The sequence below is a fragment of the Pollachius pollachius genome (genome assembly GCF_949987615.1).
Source record: "Pollachius pollachius genome assembly, chromosome: 3".
Taxonomy (NCBI): domain Eukaryota; kingdom Metazoa; phylum Chordata; class Actinopteri; order Gadiformes; family Gadidae; genus Pollachius; species Pollachius pollachius.
The window spans coordinates 31919868-31935580 of NC_136936.1; the positions used below are offsets into that span (position 1 = coordinate 31919868).

The 15713-nt window shown below is 43.1% G+C and overlaps 1 protein-coding gene across 2 annotated transcripts in view; it reads left to right on the plus strand.

Annotated features, from left to right (window-relative positions):
• Positions 1 to 5829: 5829 nt before the first annotated feature.
• The window catches only part of man1a2 (mannosidase, alpha, class 1A, member 2), a 78813-nt gene continuing 68929 nt past the window's right edge, over positions 5830 to 15713 (plus strand). Inside the window, exons 1-2 of one of the 2 annotated variants that reach the window (XM_079733401.1) lie at positions 5830 to 6031; positions 7823 to 8339. In XM_079733401.1, coding sequence (XP_079589527.1) covers positions 8026 to 8339 — 314 coding nt within the window. In that variant the 5' untranslated portion in view covers positions 5830 to 6031; positions 7823 to 8025. The remainder of the gene's footprint in view (positions 6032 to 7822; positions 8340 to 15713) is intronic. The other variant, XM_079733402.1, reaches the window with a different exon arrangement.

Genomic DNA, 15713 nt, shown 5'->3' on the forward strand with positions numbered 1-15713 from the left:
CAGGCTCCCCACATTTAGTGCTGTGTCATCATGTGGATATACAAGGCTGAGATTCACATTCAATTGTAATCCCTCTCGAATGTTAGGACTACAGAGATATACACAAACCTAGTATTTTTTTAAGTGTTTTTTACATGTATGAACACTGCCATTATTTATGTTTGTTAAAATCCCTCACAATCCTTTGTTTTCTATCCACTGGTCCAAAACGTCTAGGCGTACATATTAAACATTTGTATCTGTTAAAATGAATCTGTAATATGAAATAAACCTATTTTAATTGGTCAATCTTGTAATATGTATCCTTTTTATTACAATTGCATACTGTTCTACATTCATCCACTAGGGGGCAGACTAAAACAAGTCGGCTGTAGTAGAATCCGTTCCTGTAACATCTGTAGACTTCAAGGCAATCATCATGTACCGTTTAGCTCTCAACGCTTGTTCTTACATAATCATTCATGATCAGTATTCTCCCTCCGTTCCATTACTGGAGCAATTTCCAGCTAAGGAGTCGCTAATAAATACTGCATTATCATAAAACATGTCTTAAGCAGGGAGTGATTGCAACTCTTAGTATGAATGTTTAATGAAGCAGGATGAACCACTAACCTCTGAAACCCATCACCCAGACGCTTGAGTGGCGACATTGCCTGGCGACACATATCGTTGGTGAGGGATGCTAAATTGGAACACATCTACAAAGAAGGACCACTGCAACCCACACACACTCACAGATGGCGTTGTTAGAGAACAATAAAACGGCAGCATTTAAATTGTGTGTGTTTTATCTTTCATCTTATGTTTCTTGGCCTCTTCAACAACCATAGAAATCCAACATTTCTATTATTAATCTACTTTTAAAGCTCACTTTCTGTCATGCTCATTATATAAGTTTTCTGTCTGCCTTCTCTGTTTTTATCCCCCCACCATTTCCCGTAAGTGGCAACTTGACATTGATTTCTTGGCGCCCGAGTCCCTCTGAAATGGTGCAAAATGAAATGGTCATCCAGCGCCTCTTAAGCACACTTGGGTACGGAAGTGAGAGGCGGAAATCAAACATCTCGGGTCAGTCAAAGGTTGGTTAGGTGGTCTCATGAGCGCAATTTCCTGTTTATGAATCCGGAGATCTACAGCTGATTTAGAATAGCCTGCAAAACAGACAGCATGCACACAATCCTCGGCAGGTGCTGCGTTTGACTTCATCTTCATTGAAGTTTGCAATGACGATCTCATTGTCATGGAGACAGAGGGACGGGTCTCCAACAGATTGTGTGTGTGTGTGTGTGTGTGTGTCTGTGTGTGTGTGTGTGTGTGTGTGAGAAAGACATACTGCTTCAAGACCAAACATGTACACATTGAAACAATACCCTCAGACTATCCTCTCATCTTGTTTGAATAATTTATCTTAATTTAATCAACTGAGTGCAGCATGAAATATTCACTGGTGTCACAGAATGTAGTTTCTGGAACAATGTTGCATTGCATTTCATCTCATACTTATTTGGGTGTGTGGAAGACTATGTGTGTCCATTATCCCTATCAAATATCGATCATCACCAAAACATCAAACCATCGTGTCGCTAGGTACTTCTTTTGATAAATTTCATGTTATGTAAGTTGAAGTACAAATTCAATTACAATTGCGTTCATTTTGATGCATTTCAATAATTATAGTTGTTTTTTTTAAGTTCACAGGGGCCTTGGGTCCAGCCCATTCTTCTGACTCATGTACTGACTGGGCATTAAAAAGGGTCTTCGCCACCTCTCAACCAAGACCATGCAGTCGTAAAAACAAGTAGGCCCTGTGATAAACACCAGGAGCCCCCATTGGCTCAGACCTACTAATATCGTTCTTGGAAGACAGCAAAAAATAAAAAGGATTATCGAATAGGGACATTTGTCGTGACACGACCTCTGTTGAAAATGACTCTGTTGAAATGTTAGAAACAGATGGCAAGAAAGTTATCAGAATACTTTGACTGAGTGGTCTTACTAGCTTGCTTGGGTCAATATGATGCTAGTCATATTGACCGCCCCCCCCCTCCATAAAAAAACTATTCTAAGTTGATCTCTTAGGGCACGGCCCCTGAGGTCAGACCTCCATACAGGAGTTGAGTGATGGAATTTTGATGGTATATAAAAGAGTTGTTAATCATTGAAATACAAAAGCTAATTCAGGTCTTTAATGAGCAGGTAGGGTTTAGGGCATCTCTAGGAGGACTGCAGTTAGGCTGCGGGCACTTGGGATCGAACCCAGAACCTTTCAGCTTGTTGCAGATTGTTAAATAATGATTAACACTCTTAATATTGAGGAGTCAGCTTACTGGGTTCTTGTTTACAGATGCAGAAGGTGAGGCCTAGTCCACTAACAAGGCCACAATTCTTGTCCAGGTGAAGAGGGAACAGCTATTGTGAGATAATGAGATTATATACTCCTCAGTACACAACAGGGTCTTAATGATCCACACTTATAAGACTCTTTGAGGGTCTGTCGATGAAACTACCCATAATGCACAGCTTCCTGCTGGAACATAATTTCTGTGCTCATAATATGTGAAGAGGACAGAACAATCTTGAGGTTTGGCATGGGCATGCCAGGATATACTACTATTGGAAGAGTTTTTGGTTAGAGGTTTACCTTGAGTAACATTTGTTTTGGATTAATTCAATTAAAAGGTTAAAGGTTATGTGATTAATTAAACAAGTGTTTTATATATATATATTTATTGATTCATGCTGACGACATACAATAGAAGATCTAGGGCATTACTAAGAAGGAATCAAGGCTACAATGCTATTGCTACAGGATAAAATTGGATACAGGACTACCACCAGTAGAGAAGGTCCTGGGATAGGCTTCTCTTTGAGGCCTATGCCTTTGTGCATGTATGTGGTCGCTACACTATCCACCAAAGCAAGATTGACAGTTTCAGCCTGAGCACACAGCAGGCCTTTAAAGGCAGCACTTGCACATGCAACGCCTGCATGGCTGTCAGTAACAATATCCACTGACCTTGAAGTCTCCTGTGCTGCTTTAATATGAAGCATCATTCATCTGGTTTAACGCAGCCCTTCGTAAAACTCCACTCCAACAAACACATATGCTGCTGTGTCTCTGTGTTTACTAGCCTGTGAGCTAATTTCATGGGCTCTCAGATCCAGGCTTGCATCTCGCTCTCTCCCTCCGCTCTTTCTCTCTGTCAGCTCTCTCTCTCTCTCACACTCTTTATCTTCTCTCTCTCTCTCTCTCTCTCTCTCTCTCTCTCTCTCTCTCTCTCTCTCTCTCTCTGGCTCCCTTGTCCCTCTCTTATACATTCCTTTCCACAGTTTATTTAATTAATTTACCTCACAGAGGTGTTTGGAAGCTTTTGTTTGTGTGTTTGTACATCACCGTGTGTGGGTGTGAACAGCATAAGAAACCTTGAGTCCAACGATGCAGTCCTCCATAACAATGATAATCCAAGATGAAGTAAAGCCTCCCCCCAGCTCCTACTATGGAAAACTTCAGTCCGATTCTGTCTGCTCAGCTCTTTAGTGTGCTTGTGTGTTTGTGTTTTTTTGCACCCACGTTGACGTCCAATTTCCCAGCCTTGCCGGCCAGGAGTGTGCGTAACTTCCAGCGGTGGAGCCTCATAGAGGACTTAGTGGTGATCAAAGTCCCATTCTGCACCACAGCACAGCAACTAATTCACTCACCCAGGGCTGGCCAGTAAATCAGCGGGCACCGCCGTGACTGTATAAAAAACCCAAGCCCTGGCTGCTGCCGGACAGCTCAAGGACCTTCTGATTGACAGAGCTCAGCTCCCCGGACTCAGCAGAATGCTGGGATACAAGGGGGTTGTTTATGGAGGTGTAGATGGTGGGTACAGGGACGCCCTTTTTGCACTCTATAGATGGTGTGTTACAGTGGTTCTTTATGTATAGATGCTGTGTCACAGTGGTTATTTATGTACAGATGCTGTGTTACAGTGGTTCTCTATGTACAGATGATGTGTTACAGTGGTACTTTATGTATAGATGCTGTATCACAGTGGTTATTTATGTACAGATGGTGTGTTACAGTGGTTCTCTATGTACAGATGGTGTGTTACAGTGGTACTTTATGTGTGTTTTATAGCTAGATGGTGTGTTACAGTAGTTCTTTATGTGTGTTTTATAGATAGATGGTGTGTTAAAGTGGTTCTTTATGTGTGTTTTATAGATAGATGGTGTGTTACAGTGGTTCTTTATGGGTGTATAGATGGCTGTTACAGTGGTTCTTTATGGGTGTATAGATGGTGGGTACATCGAGGGTCTTACGGTGTTTCATAGATGGTGGTTTACAGAGGGTCTTTAGGGGTGTATAGAAGTGACGGCCTCATGGGTGTATTATAGATGGTGGCTTAGGGCTTTTTAGGGATACTGCCGGGATACAGGGAAAGTGGGTATGTATGGCTGATCAGATACAGGGTTTTATTCAGGATATCTTTATGTGTGTGTGTATGATAGGTTATCGAGGTGTTCTTGATGGATGTTTAAAGAACGGGATCCATAGGAAAATATTGTCCCTCTATATTTACAACACTTTATAACACATGTGTCTGCCCTAATACAAACATGAAAGAAGGAGGACTTTTATTTAGAAAAAAGGCTATAACGTTAATCATAAATGTAAGAATGCGTTTGAGAAGAGCAACTTCAGGAGTTTTTCATACTCCTAAAAACGCGCACACAAACACACACACACACACACACACACACACACACACACACACACACACACACACACACACACACACACACACACACACACACACACAAACACACACACACACACACACACACACGATAATCAATATTGTACGTTTTGTGTTTTCCTTTAAATAGATGAATGCAGAAAAGTCTCAAATTGGTTCACAAAAGCAACAAGATTGCAGGAGGTTTTTGACGCTCAAAATGTCCCAGACCCAAGACCGCTGCTTAACGTCCCCCCCACCCCACCCCCCAACCTGATCTAGGGATATGAGATAAAAGTGTTGCAATTCAACTTAACAAATGTTGGTGGGTTCTTTTTTTTCCTTTTTAATGGCTTCTAAAACCGATGGCCTGCATCCAAATCTCAGCCAAAAAGAGCCATGTTCAATACTTACAGCACTACCATATTTATTGGTTTGAGGTTAAATAGAGCTCTTTTATCTGCAGGGGTCCTTGACCAGCGTGTGGAAGTACCTTATTTGAAAGATAAAGAATTTGACACCTGATACCATCAATATGGGTATGAGGGTATGAGTCTAGGCAGAAACAACATGTTTTGTGTTGGGGAAAAGTGAAAAGCAAGTTCTGAATGGAAGCCAGGGGAGCAATATAATAACTTACCTGCTTGGTAAACTCAACACTTTTTTGAGTGTATCAATCTACTGAATCTACATCTACTGAATCGGCAGCTAGTGCAGAAAACATGCATTATAAAAACATAACCTAACACATATGTATATATAATATATATTTATATAATTACATTGCAAATACTGCACAAAAATATCTTATATTTGATATATAATTTTCTTTAATATGCATCCCTGAGAATGCTGACAACTACCCCAAGATGAATTCCTTGTACACTTTGTCCTTTGGCAAATACATTAAATGATTCTGATGGGGAAAACGGCAGCGTATACTCCTTTTTTTTATCTTGGCTAAAATATATTGAAGATGTCTGCATGTGCCAAAAATCCCGAGTTGTCTAGATTAGAATGTGTCCGAAGAAATTGGCAGACGGTCCCTAATGTGGCCAGGATGAGTAGTGGATGTTCGAGCACCGAGCAGAAGCAGCAGCAGCAGCAGCTCTAGAAGTCGGCGGTCGCTGTCTGACAGTGACCCACCATCAACATCCAATATACCGCCAATGAATTATATCAACGGGCGCATCGGGACTGGATATCGCGCTTTAACGTTTCATTGTGGACATGAGGACATCTGATAAACGTCAATTCCTAAAAGGTGGACTAAAAAGCTTCTCTCGCCTCGGTTTTCGCCCAGCATATGAAAGGTGATGCCGCAGCACAGCCACAGAGAGATCGCCTCTCCGGGTCCACGACCCGTCTGGTAGTAGCATTAGCTCCACGGCTAGCAGCACAGCCTCAGAGGACCGCCTCTACGGGTACACCACCAGCCTGTAGCATTAGCTCCACGGCTACTACCAACAACACATTAGATGGGGGGGGGGGGGGGGGGAGAGAGCTGAATTATTGCATTAATTTCAAGCTAAAATCCTGTTAGATACATGCGCACACAATAATTATTGTACAGTCTCGGCGAATCACTCTCTTAAGTAATTTCATGAGCCGCGTTGTGTATTATGTTAACACAGCCGAGGCTAGCGCCGTGCTAGCGGCGGAGGATGAACTTGGTATTGTGCGGAGTTGCGGAGCGGAGCAGGCCGGTGAGAGGGAGCAACGCAGGCTGTGGAGAGGGAACGACGGGCCGGGGAGAGGGAGGGACAGGCTGGGGAGAAGGAGGGACAGGCCGGGGAGCGGGAGCGACGCTGGCTGGGGAGAGGGAGCGACGCAGGCCGGGGGAGGGAGCGAGCGACGCAGGCCAGGGGAGGGAGCGAGCGAGCGACGCAGGCCGGGGGAGGGAGTGACGGGCCTGGGAGAGGGAGCGACAGGTCGGGGTGAGGGAACGACGGGCCGGGGAGAGGGAGCGATCCAGGCCGGGTGGAGGGAGGCCAGCGGAATACATAAATACAGCGGCCTCGATCAACACGCCGTGTCCGTAAATTAGCTTGTTACCAATGACAGGTTAATATTATAATATCCTTTTCAATTAATGGAAGAATTTCGGACAACGCTATGTTTCCGTTCAGCTTTGCTTTTTTGATGAACGTGAACCGAAATCATCTTCACGGTGTTTTCCTTTCAATGCTATAAGTAACGTCATAGTTTCTGATACAGCTTGCGGTGATGATTGCCTGACGTTTAGCGATCTATTTTTTTTTTTTTAGAATGAATGACTTGGAGGATAGCGAGGGACATTAAACGATGTGTGCATTGACGTATGTTCATTACATTCGGGATTGGGCATCCGTGTCCAGTAGTCTGAGTCTCATTGATGGAGCTGAATGATCAAACGGTTTGTCTTCGACATGCGGACACACCACACCACGCCCCAGGTTCTGTTGATCTCATGTTCAAATGTGTATTACCATGGCACCATATCCGACCAACATCTACAACCAACCCATATTGGTTCATTGAGTTAAGCGCTCCGCGGCGTCCGTCGCCACAGGAGAGGCGGCAGGTGTTTGGCGATGTCGGCGCTCTGCTGTTGCACAATCTGTAACGCTGCACCGACATCCAGCTTTTTCCTCTCACGACTCACAGTACTGGTTTAACAATCATAATAATTGGAAGACTATTCCTTTGAGCTTTGAGTCTTTCACATATTTTCACGCCGTTCAATTATCTTGGCTATCATAGCTATTTACTCAGGAGAACTGTCAATGTTAATGCTGACATTTTTTTAATGTTCTAGGCTGAAACGCTGACTAATTGCTTGCTAATATAACATGCCATCATTGATCTTGAGATGACTGCCTTATATTTGACGAAAAAAAATCTTATTATATAGCTGCAACTCATTCACTTTCCATTTAGCTTGTGTGTAAAATACAATGTGAAAGGAGTAAAAACCTGTAAAGGTAACTCAATGACAACTCCATCTCATGTTTTTACCTTAATGGGTTGCCATTCATTCACCATGACACACATGGCACATGTGCAAAGGAATGTTTCAACTCAAGGCTTTGGTGCCACTCAGAACCTGCTGTGTTCCCCTTCAGAACCGAGATGACCGTTTCCCTGGCGACAATACTGCCCATCCGCAAGGGATATCAGCCCGGCTTGGTTTGTGGACAGGGCACCGCTGGGATGAGATAATACAGCTTGTCTTGGCTGCTTCATCCTGCTGCTACACCAAGCTCCGTGGCTCCACCTGTAGACCCCAAAGCCCTCCCAAGCTACCCCCGCCCCCTCCAGTGACATCATGACCACGCCCGCGCTGCTGCCGCTCTCCGGGCGCAGGATCCCGGCGCTTTCGCCTGGGGCCTCCTCCTTCCCGCACCATCGCGCCACGCTGAGGCTCTCCGAGAAGTTCATCCTGCTCCTCATCCTCAGTGCCTTCATCACGCTGTGTTTCGGGGCCTTCTTCTTCCTGCCAGACAACTCCAAGCACAAGCGATTCGACCTGGGCCTGGAGGACGTGCTCATCCCCCACATCGACGCCCCCAAGGTGGGGAAGCACGCCGCGGGGCAGGTGGTCATACACGGGCAGGGAGGACACGATGAGCACAGACACAGGTAAGCAGAAACGCTGCGTTGTGCTGTTCACTGTTTGCCTGTTCTGGATGAGGTCGCTGCACCTGCTGTTTAAGTATATGTGTCAATAAGACCGGCATACAAAATCCATCCATGTCATCACAGTTCAGCGTGGAGTGAAGCCCTATTTTGAGTATGACAAATATTTAAGGCTGACAGATACATTTGAAATTTCTTTTGCTGTTTTAATCTCTTCATCCAGGGACCACCCCGGGCCCCCCTTCCCCTTTCCAAAATAAAAGGACATTTTAACATGTGGAAAGCAGTCATGTGACAAACCCATTTAACAATAAGGTTCCCAATTTTGAGTTCATTGTTACCATTGTTGGCTACATGAAATACATTTGCAACTTCCATGAAGTGATTAGCATGCAACAGGAGACATGTATTTCATAGCTCTGCACAGGCACAGCAATGTTGATGTATTTCCTGTCATGTTATCTGCAGAAACTTGCCAACCTTAGAGGCCAAAAACCACCAAGAACATTTTGGATGTTTTACACGGAACAGAACCTATATGTGACTCTGCTGACATGTGTTATCTATACACTACGCGAGGCTGCACAGCGTGGCACTCTGTGGTGGTGACCCACTTTATATTGACGCACTACCGTAACTGAGTCGGATTCGGACCAAGAGTGACCTTCGCCAAACAGCACTCGGGTGCTGTTTCGGCTAGCAGGTAGAGTAGTACTGCACGGTGGCCCAATATTTGATATATTCTATCATCAATCAATCGATTGGTCGTAGAGTTGGTAGAAATTTGAGCCTACAGCCCTACTGTCAATGGAAACATAGGGAGAAGTAATCTAGGATAGAATTAATCTGTTATTTCTGTGTAGATCTAGCTTACTTTGAGCATTTTACTGTGACAACTGGTGCTTGCCCCCCACCAAGCTAATGTGTACGACAGTGTCCTCATCTAACAACGTCCTAACTTTAACGTCATAAAGTGATTTGTACCTTTATTGTTTGGACCATGGATAAAAGTGCTTGGCTACCCCATGGTTGAATTTGCCATGTAAGATACAGCGGTTTAAGTACTCAACTCTTCTAGATTTAGGATGTTAATGTTACGTTAGCTTACGCTATTTGCGGCTACTTTATTGCAGTGAACTATTAGATGTCTAAGCCATCTCTGTCCAACTTTTTGTCCATATTTCTCTGCCGTGTTCTGTACCATGTGCTATCTGTTAATGTCCTTTAATTTCTAACAAGGTAAAACAATGCCTCATTATCATCCAAAGCAGATATTGTTGTGTGATTGCAGCCCCAAGTAAGACAAAGTAAATAAAACAACACTGTTGTGGCCTGGTGTAATTTCGAAGTTTATAATCCTTAATGATCAAATCGAACCCCTCCACTCCTTGCCCCGACTCTAATATCCTGTTTCACTTGCAAGATGCTGATCTGAATGTGGCTTCAAAAGGCCCATTATATTGTTGCTTCATCCAGATGGGGAGGCTGTGCTGCTGCCACAACAGTTGTTAAAGGGCTTCCCTCTTCAGGTACTCGGTAGGGAGCATTGAGTGTTGGTCAGGCACCTCTTCATTCCTCCATCCACAATGGAGAGCCTTCCCCTGGCTCCCCATGCTTCCTGCAGCAGATAACTTCAGCGTATTGTTGCCTTGAGGCGCCGGTTATGAAGTTTGCCGCACACAGATGCAGTGGAATTCCATTTGCCCACTCTACACTCTGGTGTACAAACATCGGTAGACTGTCGTGAGACCTGTGTGCGAGGTCCGTGATTATTACGGATATGTTTGGTTCACACCGCTTGCGCAGTCCGTGCCCATTATCGATAAATTTGGTTTAGTGATTGTCAGAAGAAAGTGAGCGTGGGGAGACGACAGCTGAGATGCGCCACTGGACAAGAGGCAGGAAGAGGTCCTTGTGTCACTATGAAGTGAGTCAACTGAAGTGTTTTGGTAGTAGGATTTAAGTGTTGTTTTTTGGGCTCTTTTTGTTAAACTAGACAATGAGCAGGGTATTGTTTGATGGGCAGGAACCCAAGTGTCGGCACAATCTCTGTGTCAACGATTACACTTTGTGCTACATTTAGATATGAAGTGACTTCTTTTATCATCCGTCATTAAGTTAATAATGTCAACAAGTCCATGTGTCTAAATTTCAATCTAAATAATTTGAATGGCAAGACTAACAGATGTCCAAGGCAATATAAGACTTTGTTGCTCTCACAGTATAGTTGATGTTAGTCAAAGGTTACCAAAGGTAATAATCAGCTGCAATAGCAATGGCATTGAGATCTCATGAATTTAGTTTTATACTAATGCTATGTCTTGAATAGTGCTCATCAAACATCAACCTCCTATAAGTGTCCCAGTTGTTCCTCTACCGCTCCTTGCTTGTAACAGCTTATGGAAAAGTCTTCATTGCAGCATGTGTGTAGCTGACTCAGCTGTTTAATACTAAAACCCTGAGGCTCTTGTTGGTTACTTTGGAAGAAGGGGCTTAACCAGAGGACACGGAGCTGCGCTGGTGTTTAAACAGACTCATGGGAGCCAGCACAGTTGCACCTTAATTTCAGATGTCCTGGAACCTCCCTGCCTCCATGTAAGCCCCTTAATAAAGCTATTACCTCATTCTGAGAGAATGCAGCCTATTGGCCCTCTTGACACACAGCTTGCCTCCATTGGTTCTAGCTGGGTAGGAAGATGATGATGATGATGCAGATGCTTGATAACGGAGGAGGTCAATAAAGGCGGGGCAACGTGTCAAGAATGCTGCCCAGTTTTCCTAAATTTCTGGCCTGGTCGTCCTGGCTTTATTGGCCCGAGGACAGAGCTCTCTGAACCAGCCCTTTGTCTGCCCGAGGGGGTGTTCGATTTTGGCAACATTACAGGGGGATTGGAAAGAGCAAATTCTTGGATCAGTCACATATGATTTTGCTTGTTTTGTTTCTGCTGTTGCAAGGGTTCAGCCGGAACCCATCTATCTATCCTGGTGTCAGTGATTGAATTTGACCTGCAGGGAGGCCTTAAGCCTGCTTGTTCAACCTGCTTGTATCTCTGTAATAAAGTTGTCTCTTGATGTAGTATACAGGCGTCTACAGTGCTATTCTGAGGATTGAAGAAAGCCTTCATGTGATCGTTATTAATTGAGCTATCGCTATCACAGCATCATACTTTCGCTGTACTGTTTACACAGTATTGGTAAAGTTGGCAAAATGTTTGTATGTTCTTATTTATTTGGTTAAAAGGGGTCCAATATCCTATCGAGCTACCTCCTGGCTGGCCTTTCACCTTTTGTCATCTTCCTTTATCCTCCTTCATTTATAGAGGGCAATTAGCAGGAAATGGGGATCTCTTGCTTACCGGAGACTGAATGAAATCATGAATAAATGAAGTCCAATTGATGCATTATAACCGTATGCCCCAGCAGCTGAATAGTGAATCATGCATGGGGTCCCTTATTTATAATGAATTAATTTAGACTCGACCGACAAGTTTACCACACGCAGTGCGATTATCGGTACATGCTAAGCTAGGAAGCTGGTATGGTGGTAGCTGGTGATAAGTAAGTTGGCTAATAGAATGCTAGCTGGTGGGTGCTGCTAACATAGCAGAGCGATGCCAACATAGTGGACCAGATAGAGACAGGGTCTGCTACAGGGCAAGTTGAGGCAACAGAGTGATGTATGAAGAGGTCCTAAACCACGATGAACACTAAACTCTTCTCATCAAATGATAATGCATGCGATTGTCATGAGTCGTATCTATGAATGCCGTGCTTTTGATAACTTCGAAAATGGCTGAGCACTGCACTAAGCCTCAATTAGATTTAAAGCAAGCAAACGTAGAGAACTAAGATGTCTACCTGATATATTTAGTATAGGTGATGGCAGATGACCAAGACAACCAGTCCTCCGTGGAACCTTGTACCGTTAGTCAAATAATTGATTTAAATTGATAATTGATAGTCTTTCAAGAGAGAATTGAATGGTAAACAGTTTTGATAATCATCTTTAATTGTTTAAGTGATCGCTTTCCACTGCTCTGAAGGCCGCTCCAGAACCAGTAGTTAACTGTTAACATGAAGGCCGCTCCAGAACCAGTAGTTAACTGTTAACATGAAGGCTGCTCCAGAACCAGTATTTAACTGTTAACATGAAGGCTGCTCCAGAACCAGTAGTTAACAGTAAACATGGAGACCGCTCCAGAACAGTAGTTTACTGCTACCATGAAGGCCGCTCGAGAACCAGTAATTTACTTAAGGGCGAAGTTGAATACGTTTATTCGTTGCAATAAAATAATTACAAATCAAGGCCGCTCCAGAACAAACAGTGAAGGGTGAATTTGAATATGTTTATTCATTGCTATAAAATAATTATAAATCATGGGTCTGTACACAAACAACGCAATTTTACGGTTTGCGAAAGCAAAATGCATTTAATTTGCAGTAAAGTGGATTTTTTTTTTTTTACATATCTAGTCAGCGAATAAAGCTGTTTAACCAATCACAGTCGGGAGCTTAGTTAAAGTCACCAAGGCCAATTTAGGCAGATTTGACAGCCTTTTAATGTTTCTAAACCTTTAATTATCGCTATCTGTTATTTGTATTGATCATTCATCTCGATAGAAGTTGGCGCTACAAGCCAATGTTTACTTGCACTACTCTACGTGACTATAGGTTGCTTTTGAGGACATTGAGGTGTGCAGCTGTATCCCTTCAGTTTCCTTTTGGATACTGTCTTTCTCTAAAAGAGTGAGCCAGCTTTTATTTATTAACAGGGGAACAACAACAACAGGGGAACAACATCAAAAACCAACATCTCAGAACATGAATGTAATTTATAATGAGCACCCACTTCTCATCCTTCTCCTAATTTATGCTTAGATTGGAAGTAAAAGAGTATTGTGGTGAAAAAAAAAAGAGTGTAAGATCACAAGGCTATGGAGGTTGAAATGTCCATCCGTAATTTGGCCGGCGCCGGCCCATTATTATTGGAAAATGCCACATATTCACTTCAGGTCTGATGTAAACAATTCTGCTGCAACAATTTCGTCTGTATTATTGTCGTCTGTATTATTTTCATCATGTATATATATTTTCGTTCATGTTTAAGCTTAAACATTAGATTAAATGTGGCTGTGAACTGGCACTCATTGAGGAAGCAATTTGACTTGAAGTGTTTATCACACACATAAATGAGCTAAAAATGAGCTAACTGTTGCCAGGACATTGCCATTAAAAATAATTCATTTTCTGGTTTCGGAGACTGTGCAGACGGTTCCTCTACATCCACACAGACCGTAGTGTTATACTATGTGTTTACGGGAAGCCTAACCCTCACTCGGACACGGGCGTTCAATAACGTTGCTCAGACGGAGCTTCACCATCCACACCGTGGCGTTATAAGTGTCCAAAAAGCTAAACTTTTTTGGGACGCCACAGTTAACCGCTGCTCAAACAGAGCTCACACATCCTTCAACAGAACATCTTCTGTGTTGGGAATGGGAGTGGTTATTCACCTGAGAGGGGCCTGGTTTACGCTAATAGTCCTTGACGTCTAGGCCAGGGAATTTTCAAAATGGCCTGTTCTGATCAATTGTTCTGATCAATCTTCCGGATTTCTGATTTGCTCCTCCACTAAAGTCATGGTTTATGAGAGGGTAAGCTAACAAGTTGAAGGGCCAGGAATGGGTCATTTTTAATAATATGTCCTCTTAAAGTATCTGATTAGCTGAGGCCAGGGCTGACTTAAAAAATCAACCACCTTTTTACTTAGGGGTGTAACGGTACACAAAAGTAACGGTTCGGTACGTACCTTGGTTTTGAAGTCACAGTACGGTACAGGACTGTACGGTTCATAGTTAAGGGGAAATTTAAAAAAAAACTGCTTGTTTGTCAACATCGGAGAATGGCCGTAGATCAGCAGCAATGAAAACACCAATAGACTTGGTTATGGCATTTCCCCGTTCTGAATTCCCAGACAGGGGTTGTTGAAATAGTATTGTGAGCTGAGTTTGCACAGGTCGTTTTTTTTTCACAGCAATGTTGATAGTAACACCTGGATGGTGCCTTTTCAATTTCGTGTGCATGTTAAAGTGCTGTACGTAGACATGGAGAGCCCTATCTGTAGTCGGAGAGCCTGTCGGAAAGCTACACGCATCTAGCATACGTAGCTTACGTGCGCATCCAATATTTTTTAACTATCCGTCGACGCAACTGAGACGGCAAGGGCCGTGATTGGTCCTCTAACAAAATCATTTCTGTAACCACCCAGAAGTGCCTGTACCGTGACGGTTTGGTACAAATACGTGTATCGTTGCACCCCTACTTTTAATGCAAACATCCTTCCTCTATTTTAACGCAGTCTAGCTTCAGCTGGCCAGAACCCTGCATGGGTGCCTTTGTACCATGTGCCCATGTGAGGGATACTGCTACTATCATCCATCCATACTTGATTTAAGATGCAGGCGAGGCCAGCTGCAAATGCAGTGCGACAGTTCAGAGCTGACAGAACAATTACTTTCTCTCCATAAAAGTGTCCAGCCTGGTTGGAGCTGGGCATGTTTTAGCCAATCTTGAAACAAAGAATTAAATGAAATGATGTTAAATTCCAGGCAAGCAGCTTGAAAGGGATGAGGCTGGATTATGTAATGGCTCCCAGCTGAAAAGGCCTGGGTTTTATCATTTATCTCATGTCCACAGTCTACTAGTAGGTAAGCGTGCTTGCCTTTAGCAAGAGACCTCACCCCTTTACCTACTTGCTCCTTAATGACCTGTATTCTCTGCAAGTCACTTGCAGCCTTTTCTCGCTGATATTAAATGTTAATATATTTTTTATGACCTGCCACATAGCCATTGGTATCTTTTTTAGATGGTGGAAGAGGTCGCTGGTGTTTCCCGGTCTGCTGTGGACTTGTCAACGACATATTTGCACCTTATGCTAGTCTGTGCTTGGTCAATCTTCAGGTAGCAGAACAATTTCCAAATAACCGAAGTGGTATGACCTAGCGATGCAATTTCTTTGTCTAAGTTTGGCAACAAAATGACCTGAACTGAGCAAATGTATTTAAAATCATATCACCATTATCGCAGCAGATTTGATCACGATAGATATTATTGATTCATCGTCCAAACCTACACAAAACACACACAACCTACTGTATATATACCCTTGTTCATCTCAAAACAATACACCGGTTATACATTTATGTTGGACAATGAGTCTGTCTTACTCTCTTATTAATTTTAATAAGAATTGTAAAATTAATTTTACAACAGGCTTGACAGCTATTTTATTTTTTAAACAAATCAATTAATAGATAAATGTATGCTTTGGAGATGATAGAGCTGTTATCTGCTGGATGAGTGACTCTTCATGGTCAA